Below are 24,952 nucleotides of genomic sequence, written 5' to 3' on the forward strand. Positions count from 1 at the left end.
CGCGGCCGGGATCAAACCCGCGTCTTTCGAGACAGCAGCCGAGCTCTATAACCACTGTGCCACCGCGGTGGCCTCAGTAAAAGAGTTCCAATCATTCTTCGGCGTCCTCGTGCGCGAAGCTTAAGAACGTACGCGATACCGAGGCTACTGTAGAATCAACGTTGATGACTGGGTGGCCGACTCCACTTTTGAGGACCTAGCAATGGCAGGCCCCGACGGAGAAGTGTACAACAAAAGCAAAAACAGAAAGCAACTTGACAACGGCGATAGCAGTAAGCGCACTAGACGGTCGCCGGTGCAACAAAACTTTTCAGAAAGGCGCGCCTGAATCGCTGCAAAGAACCCAGACCACTGCGAAGCTCTCTCGCATGATTATCATTGTTTATAGTGATGAGCGGCTCTATTTTGTAACCTTCATTTTTCTTTTCCTTTCTTTTGTCCATTCACAACTGTCGTCGTGGGCGATACCTGGAAGAAATATCACTCGCCCGTTCCAGCGCAAAGCCGGAACCTGACAAATACCAGAGGCAAAAAAAATGGGAAGGAAAATGCAAGATTACAAGATAGGGTCTCAAGCGATGCGTTTTATACGCCTTCTTTTTGTTTACCTTTCTTTTTAACGTGATAGCGTTAAAATTCTCGTTAAGCGTCACCATGACTGGAAAATCTCGGTTTGGTTGAGAGAGGGGTGACGTTGAAAAGCAGTTTCGCTCGAAAGAAAAAAAGGTGGCCAAGCGGAGTCGAACCGCTTTTCTTTAGGAACTGAGGAACGTTCGTTTAGTGAGATAAATGGAGGCCTTCCACAAGCACCTCCCACCGCATTGAAGGCACATTTCATAGCAAGAAACACTTAGCTAATTAGGATAATTAATTAGACTCGCCAATTAATATGGACAATGATGTGCAACAAAGCAAGCAGCATGTGATGCCACGGGGGTGTCGATGTCGGCAAAAGGGTGCGCCACGGGACCCCCAAGCGACGTAGGGGCCATTCTACTTCCGGCCACCGAGCGTGACGGACGCAGGATCATGAGCTCCCACGGAACGGCGATAGCGGCCGTTGCCGGCCGCGGAAACAGGTTTGCCAGCGACGCTGATAAGGATTACGAGATCGTCCTGCCTACCCTGCCTACCGGACGTGTGGTTTTAAACACGGTTTTTCTGCACGGGGACGTGCGTGCGAGACCCTACAGGGTCGAAGACTTCAGGGACGCCCTCGCTAACGCTGGTGCGCTCCCCGACGTCGTGGCGTTGGGGGCGTACCAGATAAACCACGTGTGGGCGGTGACCTTCAGCACCGCTGACGCCGCAAAGAAACTGGCCGCCACGAAGGAGCTGGAAGTCAAGGGACGCCGCTGCATTGTTTTCGATCCAGAAGACCACCAGGTAAAGCTGCGCCTCCACTGGATGCTTCACGGCGTCGCCGACGAGGACATCCGTACGGCATTCGCGGCGTTCGGCAACGTGACCGAGGTCACCCGGGAGCGTTGGCGCGTCGCCGGCATGAAGGAGAAGGGGTCCACCACGAGGACCGTGCTTCTGAAACTGAAGCCAGGTGTGAAGGTGGACGACCTGCCCCACCAGGTACGAGTCGCTGGCGAGTTGGCTCTCGTGGTGGTTCCCGGGCGGCTGATGCAGTGCCTTCGTTGCGGCGGCACGGGGCACGTTCGCCGCGATTGCAAGGTGCCCAGGTGTTCGAAATGCCGGCGCTATGGACACTCGGAGGCTGACTGCGTTCGTACCTACGCGTCGGCCACCGGGCATGTAGCAGCGAGCGTCTCCGCAGAACTGATGGACGTCGTCGAAGCAGAGGAGGCAGCGAGCGGTGCCGACGACACGGGCAAAGCGGAGGGGGTGGCGGTGCAGCCAGCTGTTGCGAGTAGCAACACCGACACGGCTGTGGCTCAGGAGAGCGGGTCGCCAGCTACTGACCCATCTTCGACGCCTGTGGAAACGCCCAAAGATGGAGCGAGCTCGTCCGTGCACGTGGAACGGAAGGCCGCCAGCGAGAGCCACGACGAAAAGGACGACTCCCGCATGAACGTCGGCGTGACTACACCTGCGAAGCGGCCACACGCCGAGACCAAGGCCGACGGGGAGAAGGCAGCGGAGTCCAGCGTCGGGGAACCGCCGGCAAAGACGCCCCAAGCACGACGGGCCGGTCTGAGACCGCGCCCAAAAGTTCCGGCTGAGAAGCGTGGCGGCGACAAGGCGCCTCCTGACCAGGAGCACGTGCTCGCGCCGGATGACACCGGCGGCGACGGCATCGTCTAGCGACATGCTAGGCGCGGGAGGTAAGCACCGTGCTTTCGGTCTCTTCTTCCTAAGTTAAAATGGCTTCTGCAACTCCGTTTAAAGTCGCCGCCCTTAACGTCAGAGGCCTGGCAGGTAATAGAAAACAAAGCCAGCTGTACAGACTTATAACGGAGCAAGATATTGATATACTGGCAGTGCAGGAGACTAAAGTCGATGGTGAGGAAGAGACCGGGAGCATGGTGCGACGTTTCACGTCTAGGTATTTTGCCGTCGTTAGCCATGCTGTAGGCACATCGGCTGGCTGTATTCTTTTTGTTAAGAAGTTGCCGGGAATAGATGTACACGGTCATCATTCGTGCTTGTCGGGTCGACACGTGTCCATCGATTTTTCGCTCAGTAACATAGACTGGCGCATTGTTTGCCTCTACGCTCCTAATGTGGTTAATGACCGAGCCGCGTTTTTTGAAAGCGTCGAAGAACGGCTTCGCACTGACAGACAGCTGATTGTTATGGGCGATTACAACTGTGTCCTTAGTGCGCGCGACAAGACTAGCCTCCGAGGTTTCCGAGACAAAAGCACCGAAGTGTTGTTACGAATGATTGTGAACTGCAACCTCGAGGATGTAGCAGAGTGTCTTGAAGGAACGCGTGCTGTAAGGTACACACGATTCGAGGGCACATGTCACGCACGGCTAGACCGCATTTATGCATCCGCGGAAACTGTACCTAAATGCAATAGTTATGTAGTTATGCCGGTATCATTTTCTGACCACTGTTTGGTTCAATGCTGCATAGGATTCATTAAGAAGGGGAATGGTTTTTCATGGGAAATGTGGAAGTTGAACGACAAGCTACTTCAGGACGAATTTTATAACCGAGCTGTAAGGGAAGAAGTAGCAAAAATAGAACCAAGTAGCAACATGAGGATATGGCAGCAGTGGGAGCTCACTAAGGAAACTTTAAAATTAAAAGCAGTAGAAAGAGCCACTTGTATACGTCATCAAGCAAAACAACAGGAAATTGAGCTAAAGACACTGCTTCAGAAGATGTTAAAACAGGAATGCCGAGCGCCTGGTAAATGGATGGAGGACATAAGAAAAACCAAACAAAAGCTAGAGATAATCGAAGAAGAACGTTATCGGGGAGCATTGGTGAGGGCAAGGGCAGAAAACATGGCTGCAGGGGAAGCGCCAACGAAACGAGCACTTGGTTTGGAAAAAACCCGTGCCGAAAGAAATCACATTAACGAAATAGAATGGGGAGGTGTTTCAAAAACGTACATCGATCACATCAAAGGAGCCTTTTTCGAGCATTACCAGGCGCTCTTCGCATCGCACCCGGTAGATGTTATCACATTTAAGGAGGCGTTTCTAGCCGAGATGCCGCGTCTGGACGACGAAACTAAAGACAGATTAGAACAGCAGATAAATCAAGAGGAAGTTGAGCAAGCAATAGATAGTTTAAACCCAGGAAAGTCGCCTGGACCGGACGGGTTCAGCGCGGCATTCTACAAAGAATTTAAACATGTAATTTCCCCGGTCTTGAGGGTAATCTTTAACGAAGCTTTTAAAGTCAAAGCACTGCCTCCGTCCTATGGGTCGTCCCATACTGTGCTGATTCCCAAAACAGACGACACAGACAGATTACGACTGGTGACAGCATACCGACCGATAGCACTCACTAATGTTGAGTACAAAATTTTTATGAAGATTTTGGCGCGAAGGCTGCAGACCGTGATTCATCACTTAGTTGGTCCGCATCAGACCTGCGGGATTAAAGGGCGGTCTATTTTTACAAATATTCACGTTGCGCGCAGTGTCTTAGAAACCTGTGATGACACAAATGGTCAGGTGGCTATTCTTCAGATCGATTTAGAAAAGGCTTTTGACTGCGTTGCCCATGAACTTTTGTTTGCAGTATTAAGCCATGTTAACGTTGGTTCTGTTATTCGCGAGGGTATGGCCCTGGCGTACCGGAACTGCACGACGAAATTGATCGTTAACAAGAGTCTGGGGGCCCCCATTAGCGTGCAGCGTTCGGTGCGCCAGGGCTGTCCCCTCAGCCCCCTTTTATTTTGTATTTATGTGGAGACCCTTTGTTTGAAGCTACTGAAAAACAGAAGTATTACCGGATTCAGTTTACAAGCAGCCGAAGTAAAGGTTCTGGCGTACGCTGATGACATTGCTGTGTTTGCCGTTGACGAGGGAGGCATAAGCGAGGCCGTTCAATGTGTATGAGATTTCAGCCAAGCTACTGGAAGCGGGGTTAACTGGTCGAAGTGCCTCGGACTTTGGCACGGAAGGTGGGCATCTACGCCGGAGCGGTTTGCCAGCGTGCCTTGGACGACGACGCCAGATAAATACTTGGGCGTTCCACTCGCTGCTTACCGTGACAGTGAACAGTATTGGACAGGACAGATTAAAGAGATACGGGAAAGAGCTGATAAGTGGAAAGGAACGACCTTGTCCATTTTCGCCAGAGCCACTGTTTGCAACTTGTTCTTTATCAGCAGGCTCTGGTACGTCATGCAGGTGTTGCACTGTTCACGGTTAAGTATTCAAAAGCTACACCGAATTTTCGCCATCTTTGTCTGGTCGTCTGAATGGGAGCGCTGCAGCCGGACCAACCTGTTCCGACGGGTTCAAGACGGCGGGCTGGGACTGGGCCATTTGTTTTTGAGACAGCTGGTCAATAGTTTTTTGTTTCTTCGGGACACAAGAGACCCGTTTTTGCGTACCGTATGCCAAGTTAGGCTGCGGCATCTGCTTCCAGAGTACATAGTCGGAACTGCTGACGTTTACAGTAGGGTCACCGGTTTTTACCGGGAAATCGTAGCCAGTGTAAGGTTTCTTTCCGCGCGGTTTTCAAATGACTTTCTGTCGACTGTGAAACGAAAGAAACTGTACCGTGCTTTGTGCGATGTAGTTTTCCCGGTGCCCTTGTACAGGGCCTTGTACAGTGGAGGCCAAGGCAAAGATGTTTTAAAGAGAGTTAAAAACATGCAGGTGCCATCAGGAACCAAAACCTTCTTTTTTAAGCTGCACACCGGAACCTTACCGGTTAAAAAATTTTTAGAGGGAAAGGAATTATTTTTACCCTGGGGTTCTCACTGTTTAATTTGCAGAAAGCCTGAAACAATAGACCATGTATTTTTACACTGTTGGGAAGGGGTTTATTTTTGGGATGTATTACAGCGAACCTTAAAGAAAGAATTTCCACTAGACCCGTATGGCATCCGTTACTTATGTGTTGAAAATGAGGATGGGGTGCCTTATGATTTAATAATGCTGACAGGCCTCCACTTTATATGGCGCTCGAGAATGGCAGGCTTTCACTGTGACAGAGACGCAAGACCTGCCCGAATCTACTTTCGAGAAAGTATGGACATGTTTCTGGCCATTCAGAAGGCCGCAGCGGAGCCTCCGGAGTGGCTCTCAAGACTAGAGCCACTCTGTACACTGCGTGAATTTTAAGTTGACGAAGCCTGACTCATGCTGGCTGACTTCGAGTCGGGTGTACATAGCGTTTGTCTTTTGTTGATTGTTTGTTATGTGCAATTTTCTGTGTCAAAGCCAGGCAATAAAGAAAAAAAAAGCGACGTAGGGGCCTTTTAACGCTATCGTGTCATACTCTTAGCGTGATTTAAGCGTCTCCCAGGTTTTTGGTCCACTTTTGGGGGTCGTCAGCCGCAGCCTACATCGCCGAGAAGCTACGACCAATAACAAGGGACTAAGATAGAAGAAATCGAAACGAAAAGTAACAAAATACGGCCCCTGGTCGCGACGCGCGTCACAAAGTGATAAGGCCACGTGTGGACGGAGGTATACAAAGAACATTGCTAAACAAGCGTAAGCTTCGGGGCAATACGTCTCACATCCTGCTGAATTCTGTTAGTTCGTGTCCCTGGAATCGGATTTTTTTTAACTTCAGATATTTAAGGTGCCTGAATTATCTTCATATGCAAGTGTATGCCTGAGCTCAAGTTAATAGAAATTTTAACTTTTTTCCGCGTTTAAATTCTACTCCACCTCTGATGTTCCCCTAGGTCATGCGACTATACACAGCATATTCGCGTAAGGTGGTGCAAACGAAAACATTGCCGTGTCCCTTACTACCCTCATTGAACGCTCCCACTCCGGAGTTTTCACGCTAAGCAAAAACGTCGTTACCTCTGTCATCAGTCATAGAGTAGGAATTCAAATTCCAGCTGCATGCTAACAAAATGTCGTCGCATCATCGCGGGCATTAGCACACAATTTTAAACAGGTCGCTTTGTGAGTAAAAGAGCAAGCGTTACGTTAGAAAACATAGCTGAAAAGCGAATGCGTCAACGAATGAAAGCGATTGCAAGAGAGTACAAAATGGTGTACTGTCTCACGACGGATACAACAACACAAAAAAGGACGATACAAGTAGGTAGGCCTCACACAACTGTGCCAGCCAACCATCTGCTTTACTGTCCAGGAAAGAAACTTCATTTTTATATATAAAATGCTAATAACTGAGTTTTGTTGTTGTTTCTTGATTTTCTTTTGCTTTATTTTTCCTGACTAGCCTACACCGAACGCCTTTGTTGCCAGTAAGATCTTGTGTGTAGTTCACCTACGTGTATAGTCCTTTATTGTGCTATTGTACCTATCATGAATAAATACTAACGTGCGCAACTTTTCGTCCTCCTTCAGTGTGCTGAGAAGAGCGGCTAACCTAGGAAAAGAGGCAAAAGATATTCATAGAAAATAAGCTATTAAATTTTTTTACCAACCTGCCTTACATGTCCAAGCGCACAATTCCTTGGTTTGGAAGATGTGACTGTAGATACACTTTTTGTCTGTATACACGCATTCATGCTTTTCGTCGTCATAATAGTAACCACTCTCAAGATTTGAACATTTCTTCCAGTCCGAACGGCATTCTTCAGGTTTGTCCGATAACGCTGGAACCGAATTTAGGCCATAAATAGTAATTTTCTTCAATTTGTGTGTTCAAGAATAGCACCTCTTACTGGGTAGAAGTCATCTGACAACATAACGCATATTGTTAGTAAAGTGGCGCCTTAACAACGTAGAAATTGCAATTATTACGAGCATTACAACATATTCGTTTCATCTTGGGCAAATTTGAGCCAAAAGACCACTTGAAGGAGCTGCAGTTCTAAAAAAAAACCACAACTAATTCGTGCCTTAGGGTGCATTAGTTTAAGCATTATTTTCACTGAGAGAAAATAATATCGAAGAACATTTTCCAGTGCTCAAATCCGCTCATGTGAAGTTTCGAGGCTGCCGTTTTTCATTGTGGTCGCAAGATATGACAGGCAAACATCAGCGCATTCAATGTTGTGTTATACTATAGTTAGGAGTTGGCCTTCTTTGTATTTATTCTTTGAAAATTCCGGTACACGTTTTGTTTATTTTAGAGTATTCGTTATCGTTTTCATCGCCTAATATTTATGCTAAAGCATTACTTGGCTCGTTGGGCGAAAACCTCGCCGTAGCCGAAAGCCGTGACACGCACGCGTGACCGAAACGCGGGGAAAAGACGCTGTACGCGAGTGACGTCATCACCATAAATGCGATTCTCCCTCCGAGAAGAGCAAGTCGACTTCCTCCATGAATGGAAACAGATTTGGGACGCCCCTCCTCCTGTCTGGGGTCGCTATACAAAGCCCTCTCACTCGGATAAGAAAGCAGACCAGGCTCAAGACGAAAACGCCTGGCCCCCTCCACCGCATGCACTGGGCGACATGCCACTGTCCTGCCTGACTTGACGTGGTGCATGTAAACGGCGGCGTGACGCCTCCGCGAGATACACTAGTAAATACGATGCGCCACTGTCGTATTGATGTAAACGCGTCTAGAGAATACACAAAATTAAAAGCCCCTGCTGCCGCTGTCAGTTGTCCTTCAGCTTTCTCAGAGTGAGGTTGCGACGCTATAGAGTCTTCATCGTTCCAGTTTAATCGCTCGCGTCTTCATCAGGAGAGACAGTAGAGTGTGGCCCGAGGCGCCGCTCACTGCCGATGAAGTACGCGCCCGTAGCAACGCAGCGAAGCAATGTTCACCCTTCAAACCCCCCTACAACAACTCATCGACACACTCAGCGACAAGCAGTGCTCTCGCATTTTTAACATCAGAAGAATTGCTTAGGTGCCCCCATAACTTTTTATTTAGTGCAGAAAGCTTTAACTTTTTATTTTCTACGTGCTAATTTTCTTTTTTTCGGAGGATGATATAACGTCCTTGTTCGGTCAGAAGTGAAGTAGAATTTCTTTTGTATTTTTTTAGACCCATAAGCTGATGTGGCAGTAATAAACACACAAATGACATATCTTTATAGCGAGAACTCAAGACATATCATGAGATATATATGATAGCATATCATGACATATATATCAGACATATCATATCTTATACATATGATATATATAATCACATATATCAGACATGTCATGACATATCATGAGACAAATCATGAGATAACTCATGACAACACACAAATGACATATCTTTGCAGAGAGAACTCATACAGTCGTAACACAATGTTCAAAAAATATATAAGTTAACTGTTCGCTTCATAAGAGAAAACATAAGTGGCAGCTGGTTCTAGCACTTGGTTGTCATGATTCAGTCGCATTATGCGCTGAACGAGATAACCACGCATCATATATTCTGTGTGCTAACGACAGTGATGTAACTGCCGCTTAACCATCGCGGAAGTGAAAACATTGCACTTTCCTGTCGTTTATTCATATTTTCGTACTAGCGGCTTCTTTTTATCGCACCGAAAGTTGTTTGTGGCAGCCATGCAATTGAAAAACCTATTTGACAATGTGAAGGCCCAAAGGTGTTTATAAGTCTGAGCACATAGCGCTATACAATAGTTTACAGACTTAACTAGGACATGGAACCTCTCGCTTTGCAGCGGCGTGTTTGATTTCTTCCATCAATGCCTCAAAACTCACAACCACAGTACCGAATTCGAAAGATATAGTGTCTCACTACGTTCCTGTTTCCAACAGTTCTTCAATTTCCTGCTATGGTCTACCGTCTCTGGTACTGCGTAGCCACGTAGTTGTGACATGCATGCCAGATAAACCGACCTTTTTCTGTTAAACCCGAATTTCAAAAATGGGATTCCGCGTACTTTTATCGGCGCTTTTTGGTTTAAATTGAACAAAGCCACGACAATAATGATAACCTTATATTTGGTTTAACGTATCGAAACTAAGCGTTGCCCATGAAAGACGCTCTAGGGGAGAGCTCTGGATCATTTGATCCGCTGTTGGGGTTCTGTTACTTTCACTGACATCCCACGGCCCATTAATGCGGAGATGGGCCACTCCTTATGGTATAAATACGGAATAAGCCAAAATATTTGAAACAAGGCTTGAAAGCATTGAAGATAAGCTTTCCTTGGTTTTAATGACGGTTGGCCTCCTTAATATGTTAAATGTTAACGAGCCCCCATTTTCCTACTTTTGTGTGTTTATCATCCTAATTAAGGTCTCTGTTCTGCCAGGCTTGATGCAATCTTCATATAAGTGTTCTCGTACAGCTGGCGCCCACGCCGCTGGATCACGTTTCATGGGACGCTCGCGGCAATACAGCACGTTTTACGGCCGCTGTTGCAAACAGTGGAGGGGAAGAAGGTTGTCGGTTAACGCTCCCAAAGTTTGGCTACGCGAAAAACAAGTACATCTGAAAGTAAAACATTGTATAGCCGCCGTAGCTCAGTTCATTTGGACCCTACATGGCCCATGTGGACGTCTAGGGATCATATCCTGCGTACAACGGGCTTATCTTTTCTTCCATTTCGTGTTTATCTTGAGAAGTGCTTCCCTAATTTCACGAAGAAATGAACTGCTTCCTAAATAAATTGTTAACACGAATTATTTTCGTCGTTTAAATTGCTCATGTCTTCTTCCGCATGGCCCATGGGCATTTTCTGTTTTTCATTTTTTTTGCGCATTGAAATGCGGCGCAGCGACCCACCAAAAAGAACGCTGTCAATTTAGCGAGAGTTCACTGAATTTCCGCACACTCTGAATGCGTATTTTACACATTCGACTTGCTGCTTAGCGAACAGGTAAGTAATGTTGGTAGTGGTGGTAAAACTTTATTCAGCAAAGAACTTTGCGCACCCGGAGTGCGTGAGGTGCTTAGTCCAGTGCTCCTACAACCTTGGCTGTCTACTGCGCCGTCTGAACCAGCTATTGCTGACATTTACTACCACACTAAACCCTTTCGGTAAAATCATACCCAACAATTCTGGACAAAATAATTTTGGAACGGTAAACAGTTTATGAACGCAATTTTTTCATACAATTGAGGATTTCGCTATAACAATCAATATTTCCGCAGATGAATCGACGGCAGTCTCGTATTTTGTCTCTATTGACGTTTTTGCGATCATCAAATGCGTTCCTCTTTGGTTTTCTATCGCAGACTTAAATCTTCGATGTCACACACGGAGACACTTCAGAAGAAAAATTTTGCTACATATCTGAAGAATGAATCATTCCCTTCAATATTTTCGTAAGAGCATATTACAATTTTTTAATTTAAAAAATTTTTGACTGACGTCACTGACGTCCTGCCATTCGAGGCAGTTTAGCAGCCTAAGAGCGACAGATATTTCCCGATACAGTAACTGTGAATTCTTTAATTTCTCGAGTGTTCGCAACCAATCAATCAATCAATCACTGAAATAGGCTTGTTAGGTCGTAACTTCACCGCGAAAGCAGGAGCAATGGTTGCGTCAGCGCGTATCGCATTTTAATTGGAGAAAAACTGGTTTGTGACAAACGCGTCTCAATGTGTCATAAGAGAATTCGGTTTTGCTTGAAATTTGTTGACGTGAAAGCGGCTGGTACCTCTTCGCCTGCCCAAATGTGACAAAAATTTTTTTTAATTTTCGTTACCTAGGTGTGTGGTTCTGAGCTATCCTCATTCCCATTTGCAACCGTTACTTTTTGTCTCGCAGAATGATAGGAGGAAAACGGCTAGAATTTATAGTGTCGGAGGAAGAGTTACATCAAATCTTGATGGCTGACAACAACGATGATGGCATCATGTTACAACTTGGAGGTGAAGAATTGTGCTTGCACTTGCCGGAGAAAGACGTGAATAACGTTGGGGCGGAGGTTGGCATTGATTGTACAGAAAAACAGGGGCCTTCATATCCCTCGTGTAAGCGCATCAGGAGATTCAGAGAGCTTTTTTATTTTATTGTTACATGTACACTGGGAAGAAGATCGACGACCGGAAGTAATTTCGGCAGGCTGTGGTGAGCTCCGTCATCGGCAGTTCTTCTAGTCAACACCCAGCTATTGCAGGTCTTGCGCAGACGTAGAGACGTGCCGCTACGCTGACGCGGCCTGTAGGCCCCGCACACCAAATGGCGAAAGGTGCCTGATGGTGCATTGGGTCCGGGATCGCTCGATTCTTGGTCTGCCAGGCAGAGAGTCGTGAAACTCGCCCTGTTGTTCTCTGACGCCAGACTTGAAGGAGGTCCACTGCTGTGCTGCTTCTAACGGTCGGTTCCCGATGTTGACGCGAGTCGGCCCAGCCTCGAGCAAACAGACACCGTGCACCACAAATACCGTGCTCCTTTACTTCTGCTTCCTTTCTAAATCTCCCCCTTCTACTTCCCCTTCTCCCCGCCGGCAATAGTGTCCAATCCACATCTCACATTGACCCTCTCAAGCGGTACGCTAATTGGGCGATGTGGTCGTAAAAATGTTGAAACTCGGGCGTTCAAAATTGCGCAGCTTTTGGAGTGGACTTCTGGTTTAAAGCAGCAGGGAACTCTTTTTCCGTGATTTCATAGCGCAAAAAAATGGCGGCCATGGCTGTAAATATTGTGCTCCCTTAGGTTACATAGGAACACTTGTGTCCCTACCCACAACTTTTCTCTCTTAATACCAAAAGCCTTATTCACTTTTTCCTCTTGTCTTGGAGGCCACCATAAACGAAACCTCCGTTGTTTTGATTTCGCGGTCATTCATTTTCTTGTTTGCTTAATCCAGCTTGAAGTTTGGTAATTCTTCGGTAGCAACAAGAAGTACAGGAGTAACAGTCACTGCTAAACAAAAATGCGATCGCATAAACATTAAATCAAATACGTGCGGAATTTAGCAGCAAGAAAAGAAGATGGGGTGAAGTGGTAGGGCGCGTGGGCCACGTCTCTTTCAGAGCGAGCAGCTTTATTGAGAACATCAAAATGCCAATTTTTGTTCTGCCAATTCAGTTCAAGAAATCAATAACGCTAACCCCTCTAAGATTTGGTCATAAATTCAATCCTGGCTATAATATAGTTTAAATATTAACTCATAACCAACAGTGTGAAGTGTGCTCTGCATCACTTGCGCAGGCGGCATAGGAGTCGAGGCACATCGTGGGCTTCATTCATGATTCGATTACTTTTCATCTTTCATGCGAGTTTGTGAAATCGGCGCCCAATATATTTATCGCTAACAAGATTCTTACAGCTCGTGAGTGATGCTTCTGTGTCATAAATTTGCTCAGGGCATAATTTTGATCAAGGCAGATGCTTGACCAATTTGGTACAACCCAAGGCAACAAGGGGACAAGAAAACAACACATGAAACAACGTGCTGTTAAGGCAGACACTTGTGCAAGTTGCTACACATTTCCTAAAATGTTTAGCAAATAAGCACAAACCTGGTCAAGTATCTGTCTTAACAGCACGTTGCTTCGTCTGTTCTCTTCTTGTCCCGTGTGTTGCGCTGTCGCTTCTTTCGTAACTATTTTGGTCCTTCCAGCAAGTTATATCTTAAGTCTCTAGATCCGTTACAGAGACGATTGGCGCCAGAAATATACTTATAAATATGCTTATAAGGGGCGATGTCATAGCTGTATTAAAGAAGGCATCACGTACTGACTGATACCTCAGATCACAAATGTTGAAATGTATTGCATACTTGTTCATTGATGCACTGGTAGTATTCTAATTGATGCAGTATATGGGCAATCAAGTGCTGACCTCTCTGTACTAAAATCACTGCACAATTTGATTTTAGGGCACTGCAAGCGTTACACTCATATCATCCTGTGTGGAGATTTTAATGGTCTCAAAGTCAACTGGAGCACGCTGCGAGTGTCGTCGTCCTGTCGCCATTAGGAATTAAAGCTATACATTGCATTCCCTCTTTATTTAAAGCAAGTTGTACAAACACCCACACGCATGGCCCTCAACACCAGTTCACTAAATGATCTTGTCTTAATTTCTGGAAAAATGTTGACAAACAAGGCTTCTCAATAGATACCATTGCTGGAATATCGGATGACAAAACCGTTTTTGTTTTCACTAGTCACTTGACGCACTCCCCGATCCTAAAAACCACAAAAACATTCCTAAACTTTAATAACACCGATGATGAGCATTTAGATTTTTTGGAACAGAAGTTTGACCATTTTTTGCGCAACCAAGCAGCTGGCACAACTAGTGTTATTGAATAGTGGCTACTTTTGGAGAGTATCAAACACGAGTGCATTGGCAGATGCGTACCAAAAAGCACATCAAACAGACAAGGCAAAACCCAAGGCAACAACCCATTTACTGCGCCGCGTTAACGTTCTCATGCAGTGAAAATGGTAAGAGCAATAAAACTAAGCAACTCTTGCGCAGTGAAAGGCGCTCAAAGGTTAAATTGCCTAAATATTCATTTTTTAACGTTCGCAAGAGCAATTTTCCTAAAACTGACCCAAGAAAATTTTGGAAGTACTCAGAAATAGAATCGTGTAAAAAAATTAAAAATTAACGGCTCGATTGAAACTGACAATTACTGTACATCTACAACTTTCAGTGACTACTTTTCTGCCGTATATCTTCCTTCTAGTCACCTAGTCACTCTACTTTAACAGACGAGATTTAAAATACCAAATCTCACTATCAGTGAGGAAGGCGTATTTTTGGCCCTTCCGAACGTAACACTAAGAAGGTTGCCGGTTCCAATGGCGCACCAAACATGTTCCGCTATATATGCGCAGAATAGTGCGCGAAGTATCTTTGTGTTATATATAATGAAAGTTTGCGAAAATCAGGAATTCTCACAGATTGGAAAACAGCTAGAGTAGTACCTATTCATAAATCAGGCAACAAACTTAGTGTAACAAACTATAGACCGGTACCCCTGTTGTGCTCTTGAAGCAAAGTCATGAAACATGTTTTAAGCACTCTTCTTCGTTTCTCGAAGCCAATGACTTCTTTTCGTGTGGCTCAACATAACAGTAACTCAAATTAGTCCCACGGTAAACGAATTGATAGAACTTCTATATAAAGTTAAGCAAATTGACGTGATTTTTCTTAACCTCGAAAAAGCTTTTGACATTGTATCTCAGAGTAACATATCAAAATTCGTGGTATTTGAAGGAATAAGCAACTTACAAACTGAATTGATGCATATCTTTTACAAAGCCGCCAATACGCGCAAATAGGTTACATCCCTTAGCATGTAGCATCAGTTATTTCTGGGGTTCCTCAACTTTCGGTATTCTGCCGGCTTCTCTTTCTTATTTAACTCAATGACTTGTAGTTCAATTCAACAGTCCGCTGTCGTTTTTTCGCCGATGACTACATAGCATACATGAAGATTCGAACACCCGCAGACCAACTCTGCCTGAATGATTTCTTGGCATCAGTTAATAATTGGTGTGCTTCGTGGCACATGAAACCAAATATCTCTAAATGCACCCACATGTCTGTAACGTGTAAAAAGAATCCGCTAGTCTGCCCTTAAAAAATAAACAATCTATGACTTAAAACTCTCACTAAGTTTAAATAATACCTTGGAATACATATCACTTCAACACTAAACTGGAGTATTCACGTAAACCACATTGTCTCGGCTGCTTCGCAGAAGCTCTGGCTCTTGAAACGTCGCTTAAAGTACTGCAAGCCTGAGACAAAGTCCACGGCATACGCATTACTAATAGGACCTTTACTGGAATATGCCAGTGTCGTCTGAGACCCTCACACTATATTTCACATTAACGGAATCGAAAATGTTCAGAGAAGAGCGATAAGGTTTACCTAAAACGTGTATGGCAGGCACATATTGGTTACTAATCTCAGAGAAAGGAACGGCATGCATAGAACGAAAGGTGCATAGACTGTAAATGCTCTAGAATATAATCAACAACAAAAAAGAAGAATTTATTTACAGCCTACATGCAGTTCAACAGAACGAGACAGACCAGATGGAGAAACCATAAAAGAATTGTGATGCCTCAGACTAGGACTAATGCAAAACGCTTTTCCTTCTTTCCCCGAACCATAGCTGAATGGAACGAACTACCGCCAGAGGGCGTGAACCTGTCATCGGTCGACTCCTTCTTGACTGCTGCGAACGGTCACGCGGCATAAGACTTGTAAACACTGCTCTATTACTTGTGCGGAGCGAGGCATTTTTTTCACATTCTTTTGAATGGCTGTTTCCATACGCACGTTTGCTTTTCCTAACAATTGTTAATCATTTCTGCTGTCCTCAGAAATTAACGAGCTTGCGCAGCTTGGCTCGATTTGATGTTTCTATTTTTTCTTCGTTTATTCCGGTTTTATGAAAGACTTCATTTTGTACCCCTATGTGAACGGCACTAGTGTGCTTCTTTTTTGTTGTTGCACCCGCTCATTGGCCGCTAAAGGTCAGCCAGCAGTATTTCATAAATACAAGAGAAATTATTTTTGGTTAAGCATGTTCAAAAAAAAGTACCCGCAATGCCGAATTCGCCTAAAAATTAGTGAATTTCATTCATTCACTTACACGTACTGTCATTTCCAGACTATAGTCCGCGGACTATACATGTTTAAAAGCTGGATTTTTGCGTCATGCGGACTATATATGGTTTTATTTTTACAGATGGTTTGTCAAAGCCAGAGAAGCCTACCGGTGCCTATGAAAAAAAAAAAAAACGTGCCTCGAGTGGGCGCCTACGACATGTTACCATGCTAAATAACATGGCGAAGTTAGCTTCGATATACAATCAACATAACTTCGATACGCAAGCAAAGGCTTTTGGGATAGCGAAGAGTGGCTGCTTTCCACTGCTTGTATTCGTGAGCACATGGGCAAGATATCATAAAAATTATTAAATAATAAATACACAGATGCATAAATTTAAATGTAACGCCGGAGCTGGTACATTCAGAACGGTTACGATGGCTCCGAACAGACCATGAGCGTTCTTTTTATTTAAAAAAATTATTTTCAGTCGAAATTTGTCCCTGCGGGCTATACATCAGGTGCGGACCATCTAAGGAAGAAAATTTTATTTTTAGCTGGAATTCGCCTCTGCGGACTATGCATCGGGTAACATATGGTAATTCTAAACTACAACGAGTTCGATCATATGCGCTAGGATACATCGGCGCACATTTCTCAAAATATTCTTTTTTCATTTTCTTGCAGTCATTCATGAGCAGTTTGACTTCACAAGCGTAAATAACTTTGCTATTATAAGCTTTAGCAACGTTGCTAAAGATTAAAATTTTAGTTATATCTATCACTTTCTATGTTGTTGAATATCACTCCCTGAAAAGCTAGAGTTTTAGCAGATTCTAGCTGCGTATGCTTATTACTTTTTGTCAAGATAGCTAGCTCTGGTCCCTAGACTGCAAATGACTATTATTGCAGATGTTTTCTTTATTATCTTCTAGTGAGCAACCCACTGCTTTGGACGATTCATTTCTCTAATGCCACACTTCTACTTTTGTAACCACGTACTTCACATTTTTGCACGACTTAAAGGAGCATAATAATAAAAATGTATACTTTATCAGGAACAAGATTATCTTCATTTTTGTAGAAAATGTAAGGGGCGTTAATTCACTGGTGGTGGTCGATGTCATTCGCAACGAACACTGTCACACAACTCCACCAGCCATTTTGTTCATTCCGTTTCCTATACCCGCAAGTGCTTGGCATGCAGGTAACAATAAGCACTTTCCGAAGCCGCCTTTCCTGAAGAGCTGCAGCGCTTTGGCATGTATGTTCATCGAAGCAACCATAGCAGCATCGGCAGATTGCGATTCACAACTGCCCAATAATTAAGATGGGCGGGCAAATTAACAGCACTCATCTATACCAGAAAAACCTGTATAATTTTTTTTTACATTTTCATATATACCATTTTCAATATACCTGTAACTTATTCTTCCGACTTTTCTAGCTAATGAAAGTTTTGTTTTCAGTGAAAGTAGCAGAGTGTTTGCTAGAATGCGATAGTACATCGAAGCAGGTTGACATTAATGTGTCCTCTCTGTTCCTTTAGGAGTAACAAGCCAACCAGAAACTTCCAATTCATGGCCTGGAACCTTGCGGCCTTGTAAACTGGCCCCATACCTCTCGCATTGCATGTGGAAATCTTTACACTGAAATATTTTAAAGGCACCGTGCAAAATATTTACGCCCCCCTGGAATTGCCACTACTAGCGCCGCACCTAAAATTCTGGTTTATATTTGCGCCTACATATTTTCTAAGCATTTATTCCTCTAAATATGCAGGAAGCATGGTGGAAACGTCATCACGAGTAGCAAGAAATGCCCAGGACGTACTCACCCGCAAGTACCATCACCATCTCGACAGAAAGCAACTGCCACAGGAAGCTGGCCATTGTGCCTTGTTCAACAAAACACCTGCCTATGCTCTGCTTCAGTTTTGGCGTGTACGTTGGTATTTAATGAATACGGGCCCAAAAATTACTTCGCAGGTTGTTACGCGTTCAACCTGCTCTTTCAATCTCTGTCATACAACGAAAAAAATCAACTTGCATTCCAAGCATGCGATAAGGTTCAAGAATGCAGTCAGGAAATGGCATTGACATTTTAAACAAATCTCGCTTGATATTTCTACAAGTGCCCTTCGCAAGTTGAGAATTCTTAATGGTAACGCATGCCAATTTTTCGTATATTAAACTCCTGCTGTAAAGCGGCCAACTGAATGTCGCCTTTTTGCAGAGAACAAAAACTAAGCCCAATTAGTTCCGGGAATCGAGCAGAACCTTTATTATAAATCGCGAGCAACAGTAGTCATCGACCAAGTCTAAGAGATGGAACGGTGGTTCAACATTTTGTAAACCCCACAGGTTTATTTCTAAAGAGGAGGAAAAGGGTCCGTCTCTTAGTTTAATAAGCGAAATATGGAGCATTTATTGGGAGCACACTCCTAGCAGCTTCTAAACAGCCACAATTTGGTAGTTATTAGGATTAAATTACGAGCTTATGAAATGTAACACTGGGCGGTAAAAAGAGAAAACGTGAGCGCCTAGTTGTTAGGCATAATAATCAGAGGATGTGAAGTAAAGTGCGAATAAGAGGGGGTAGGGGTTAAGTGTTTGACAGAGGGAATTTTAGAATGAGAAATTTTCTCTGTGAGCGCCCGATTGGCTGCAATTTCGTTCACCACGAATGTTTGCTTTGCAGGCAGCATCACTCCTCTCAGCCACACCTTACGAAAGCTTCCCTAAATAATCCGTCACCATACAGCAGACTAACTGTCGCCGCAAAGCACTGTACTGTTTGTTGACACTCAAATCCGCAGACATTGGGCTCATCACTTTTTTTTTTCTTGTGACGCGATACGCGACCGGGTTTATCTCGAATAATCGCAGACACGCTGCCACGCTCAGTTGCTTCTACGTTGGTCGAGATTCTCGTAGTTTCTTTTGCAGTCTTATCTCGAAATCTCCTTGTCAGCTCTAAATTGAGCGCCACCAAAAACAGTCGTGATTTTCTTCTCGACAACCACGAAGATGGTTCTTTACCCAGCAATTCTGTACAAAGGCATTCTCCAACGGGAAACCATTTATGACCGAATTTTTTTCATATAATGTAAAATTTTGTTATAACAATCAATATATCTGCACAATACCCGATGGCAGTCTTCAATTTATGTTGTATTAACGTTTTTGCCGTCGTGAAAAGCGTTCCCCATTGGTTTTCTATCGGAGTCTTAGGTCTTTGATGCGATCGATGGAAACACTTTAAAAGAAACATTTTGCTACATATCAGAAGAATGAAACATTACCTTCAATCTTACTGTAAATGTCTCTAACAATTGTAAAGTCGTCAAAATTTTTGTCCCTAATTGCTGGACATTGTTGCTATCACCATTGCCGGCTTTTCAGTTTTTTGAGGACGCAAGTCAACTGAAGAACGAATTTCTTTCGGAGCCTTTCACTGTCTTCCAGACTGCTGAGCTGCTGTCACCATTACGTGAGAGTATTCATTTCCAGCTACATTATAGCTGAGGATTAATTAGAAAAAAAAACGTCTCCAGCAAGTTTTATCGAAAGGCTGGTTCATTCGTACACCACTGGCATTTTATTAAGTCAAAGAATGCACTGTAAAAACGGTGGATTTGTCACTTTTGTCCGTTTCAAAAACAACTGCTGTGACGTTTGAAACGATTCACTTTAAAGAATCCACTAGTGATAAAGCGTGACGAAACCAAATTAATTTCATAGGTAACCTGATGTGGACGATGCAATATGGCTGTGTGCAAGAGAAGAGTTTTTGTTTTCAATTGGCACATATTACGTTTTTTTTTTTTACCAGCCGCTCTATCCTTTGCACAGTAGAAGCAGTGTGTGTCCCTTGTTGACTTCATGTCCAAGATTCTCAGACCAAAAATTTCGAATATCAGAAAACCGTAAGGTACTGTTATGGAAATAATCACGGTAATGGTCCATTCTCCCTATGTGTAGCAAAATCTTTCTTTTAAAGTTTTTTCATCACTCGCATCGAGCAGTTAACACTATCATAAAAAGGCAAGAGGGAATGCGCTTGACGATAGCAAAAACATTAACAGGAAAGAAATGCAAGTCTGCCGAAGGGAGAGCTCCGGATATATTGACTGCTATAGTGAAATCTTGCAATGTATGAAAAAATGCGTTCATAAATTCTTTCCCCTTCAAAAATAATTTTGTCCAAAATTATGGGGTATGGTCAGCCTCTTTAACGCACTTGGAAGAAATGTCCTTCCGAAAACAAAAACAGCTATGCATTATTCAAACTCTGCGACCACTTATTTAGATACTGCAAGGCCATGAACGCAAGTGCACGTGGAAGACGGCAAGGACATAGGAGTGTGACGACATGAGAAGCACTCATCCGAGTAAAATCAGAACTTTGTCTCAATCTATAATTCACTCAGTGTCAACTACGGCAGATAAAGTTTTAATTTCATTTCATTTATTTTACCCTCCGAGCTTTCTCATAACAGAGGGGGTGGGGCAGTGAAAAAACAATACCTAGATCAAAAACAGTGCTATATATACGAACAATATCGAAAAATGCTAAAGGCAGAAGACCAAAAGATTGTTTATATCTATGACAAAAACCAAGGTATTATAATTATTATAGTATGGGGAAGTGGGTTCATAAAATCACTTCAAATCATCATCAGTTATTGCAGCTGCGCCTCAACAATGACAAAGATTTCGTTACTACATGATCAGCAAAGTTGTTGCATTCAGTAATGGTTCTAAAAAATAGGAATTATTGTTGCAGTTCTTGTCAAAAGTTCTTGTCACCTAATGAGAATGTCGCATGCGTATGACATAACAACTTGAGCAACTATTTATTAGCAACGCGTCAGTGTTGTAATGACTGTTGATCAGTTGGATAAAAAATAATCTCAAACTACAAACAGCAGTTTTATTAGTAGCACTCTGAAAGCCACTTTCTACAAGAATTTCAGTAATGGAGGGCGGCCATATGAATTACAGATGAATCTGACTGCTCTTTTCTGACCACCTTCTAATTTTAAAATATTGGTCTTGGTTTCGGGGCCCCTGATTTTTGAAGAATATTCTAAGATTGCTCAGACAGTATCGTTACAAGCAAGGAAAAATATTTCAGATGTAGCGAACCCTAATGCCCGCCTTGAGAGGAATAGTTTACTAAGAACATTAGCCAACGCGGCATCATTATGTTTTCGCCAGGAAAGATTATTGTAAATCCAGGGGCCGGGATGTCTGTACTATGTTAACTATGAAAGCACACTATTGGTATTAGCGTACTGGGAGAGCAGATGTTTCTTTGCTGAGAGGATGAGAGACATGGTGTTCTTTGCGGGGTGAATGCTCTCATATCCCCTTCTGCGGACGGCGGCCTCCACATCAGCAGAGCTCTACGGCTTAAAACAATTTGTCATATGCATCCGGCATTGAACAGCTGGACGATGGCTTACAGTCACGAACTGAAAAGCAGCCCCACAAGACCTCTCGAGAATGCTTAGTAAAATCAGTCATCACACTGTGGCATTTGGGGCAATTAAAATGCAGACGAGTGATCCGCAGATGTATCCAAATCCGAAGCTTCAGGAAATTTTTTCACTAAACATGATGCGTCTCCAATGAAGAAAACATACGCTTGCGAAGGCAGGGGTCGGTTCTAGAACTTAGCCATCTGCGCATGGCAACACGTAGAAGAAACCAACAACTAATAACAATGTGATTAGGTGCCAAAATCAAAACTAGAGCAAAAATATATAAAAACATGGAGGGAGTGCCGGGAAAATATGCCAGCCCATAAAACGCAATGAGGACCAAGGAAATCATTCAGAAGAGAGAAATAGTTTTTTTAATTAAGAAGTTGAAAACCAATAGAAAGAATTTTCGTACCTCTGTGTGAAAATCTTCGATAACAAATCGTTGCCATTTGTCTTTCCTCTTTGCAAGGAATTCCCTTTGTTCAAAGTTAAACCGCATACATTTCAATGCGTTACTAGGATAACACCTTAGTTATTTATTTCCATTCAGCATTTCTTCGGGTTTGTTTTTCTAACCTTTGCGCGCCTGGTGAAGGTACAGGTTGTCTCTATTCCGAACGAGACCAGTCGGGCAAGCTGGCAGCGGGTCTCTACGGCTCCACGCTAACACACGCGACCCGCAAGTCGCGTGTGGTAGCAGGAGTGCCGGCACTGTCAACTAACTCCTTGGTCGAAAATCGCAGCCTTTCTCATGCCCTCCGCGACTTGCCTCCTGATATCTACCAAGACGAGAAAGGCTTCCTTCTGGCCTCTTTATTGCGTTATTACTTTCAAAGGTGATGACGTATTTTATCGGCGCGAAGTCATCTGTGCCAAAGAGCGCCATGGCACAAAAGTTGTTCTCGTCTACCGGTGGTATCCAGTGTTTTTATTACTGATGGTAACCGCCAGCACTAGGGGTCGAACCCCGCTCCTTCTGCAGATGTCACTTTCAAGCAGGGATTAAGGAGCAAGAAGTGAAGACAGGGTCCTTTCAGGTGTCCGCCGATATCTGAGAAAGATACTGCGCCATCCCGAGTTCCCAGGTTCGAACCCGACCGCGGCGGCTGCGTTTTTATGGAGGAAAAACGCTAAGGCGCCCGTGTGCTGTGCGATGTCAGTGCACGTTAAAGATCCCCAGGTGGTCGAAATTATTCCGGAGCCCTCCACTACGGCACTTATTCTTCCTTTCTTTCACTCCCTCCTTTATCCCTTCCCTTGCGGCGTGGTTCAGGTGTCCAAAGATATATGAAACAGATACTGCGCCATTTCCTTTCCCCAAAAACCAATTATTATTATTATTTCCTTTCCCCCAAAACCAATTTTCATTTTCAAGGAGAAGATCTTGTAGCATGTTGTTGTTGTTGTTGCCTGAAAACATGATGGCACATGCTGAGAGATTATCGCATATTTCTTTTACATCTCTTTTTGGTTTGCATAGCAATATTGAGGGACAGCAGGCAAAATGTGTATCCACACCTGACGAAGGCCTACCCATCCTGTAAAGAGACTGTTTACAGAATAAACGCAAAAAGCACCGCATGAGGACAGACATAATACAATTTGCAATACAATATACAAAACACAACCTGAAACATGCGCAAAAGTTACATTGAAAAACATCCTATGTATAATGCATATCTCTGGGAAGTCAAATGTACAGGGAACGAAAAGTAATACTATGAGAAAAATAAAATGCACAGAAAGGATACTTATATGCATACAGGGCATGAAAGGGACAAACGTCTGGACACAATAGTCTTGAGAAGGAAATATGAAACTGAGAAAGTGCAGCTGAAGGGTTGGGCTTAGGTTTCTAGAAGTTAGCTCACAATGCGCTTTTCAAATTGCGAATCGCTACAGTTTTCGACGGTTAAATCCAAGGTTTATGGAGAGGCGTGTAACAAGCTAGGTATGAGGTACTTAGTCTCTCAAAGCCGTAGTTGGTTTGGGCATTCGAATGTTGTGTTTCGTGTGACGTAGACTACATCTAGGGTGTGCTAAAAAAGTGTCTTCAAAATTTTGTCTGTTTGCTTTAATGAGCATTTGTTCATGATTTAGATATTCATGATTTCCGCAATTTCACAATTTTCATGATTTCCAAAGAGTATTTCCGTTTCAGGAAATACTCTTTCAAGCTTTTTTAATGGGTATGATTGCTAGAGCGCTTATAGCTCTCTTTTTTTGCGGTGGAAATATTTTTGTTTTCTTCTTTTGTGTTGTGGTTTCCCATACCAGTAATTCATAATGAATGTATAAGTAAACAAGTGAATAGTAAATTTGCATTTTGAATTTCACTGGTAGCAGCGTTCAAAACTTTTTATAGCACAGATAGACTTGAATATCTTACTGCTTAAACAATCTGCCTGATCGGGGCATAGCAAGTGTTCCTCAGAAAACACGTAGACGTAAAATTTTATCTATCTTTCAATATTCAGAATATTGTCCTCGAACTTAAACCGGTAGCTGCCTGATAGAGATTTGTTTTTATCTCTGAACGGTACATAATTGGTTTCCTTGACATTTACTTCAAGTCTGTTGGACTCACACCATTATGAGAGTTCTGCGAGCCAAAGATTAGCTCCTATTTGCGCATAAAGTAAGTTTTGTCCTAAAAAAGGCATTTGTGGTATCAGCGTACATGATCGCGTCCTTTGTGTAAGGAATGTTAGTTATGTCATTGATGTATATCAAAAATAAAACAAGACCTAGAACTGAGCCTTGACGAACTCCAGTCGAAACTCTCCCCATGTTCGATTGATAGCCATTTATCACTGAATACTGCAAGCTGTTATCAAGGTAACTGCTCATCATATCTAAGGGAATACCTCTTATGTCATGGTACTAAAATTTTTTACTCAGTGTATCGCGTTTTTTAGTATCTAAAGCTATAAGCAAATCTAAAAATCGTCCTATCGTAATGATTTTTTTCTATGCTTTCTATTAACTCTTTTATTTGCAATAAAGAAGTTTCTGTAGATCTATTTCTTCATCACCGATGGTTCAACCACAGGAGGGATTGTCCTTTGAATATGAACCATCGGTGATGAATTAGGATTTTGGCCTGGGCTAACTGGTTCATTGTTTAGTTGATTCATTGTGGACTGGCAGCGCCGGCCCTGTGTTGTGTGTTTTCTTTGTGTCTCAGTCGTGTAACTCTGGTTCAACATTTCTAAACAATGAGCCAACAAACTCAGACCACAATCCTCACTCATCACCGATGGTTCATATTCTAAGGACATTTCCTCCCGTGGTTTCTATCTGCCCTCTATCGCGCAAATTCCTCTAGCGGATGTTGACCTCCATTTCGGCAGAAGTGTGCGGTATCAAAGAAGCTCTCCCATAGAGCTTGCACCGAAGAGCTGGGCGATGGGTGATTTTCACAGACTCAGAAGCCTACCTGCGAAACATTTCAAACATAATGCGAT

The 24,952-nt window shown here is 43.6% G+C and overlaps 1 protein-coding gene across 1 annotated transcript; it reads left to right on the forward strand.

Annotated features, from left to right (window-relative positions):
- The first annotated feature begins 942 nt into the window (after positions 1-942).
- On the forward strand, positions 943-2,274 carry LOC144103627 (uncharacterized). The gene has a single exon (XM_077636294.1). The coding sequence runs from the start codon at positions 943-945 to the stop codon at positions 2,272-2,274; it is 1,332 nt and encodes a 443-aa protein (XP_077492420.1).
- Positions 2,275-24,952: the final 22,678 nt, after the last annotated feature.

The sequence above is a fragment of the Amblyomma americanum genome, chromosome 9 (assembly GCF_052857255.1).
Source record: "Amblyomma americanum isolate KBUSLIRL-KWMA chromosome 9, ASM5285725v1, whole genome shotgun sequence".
Lineage (NCBI taxonomy): Eukaryota > Metazoa > Arthropoda > Arachnida > Ixodida > Ixodidae > Amblyomma > Amblyomma americanum.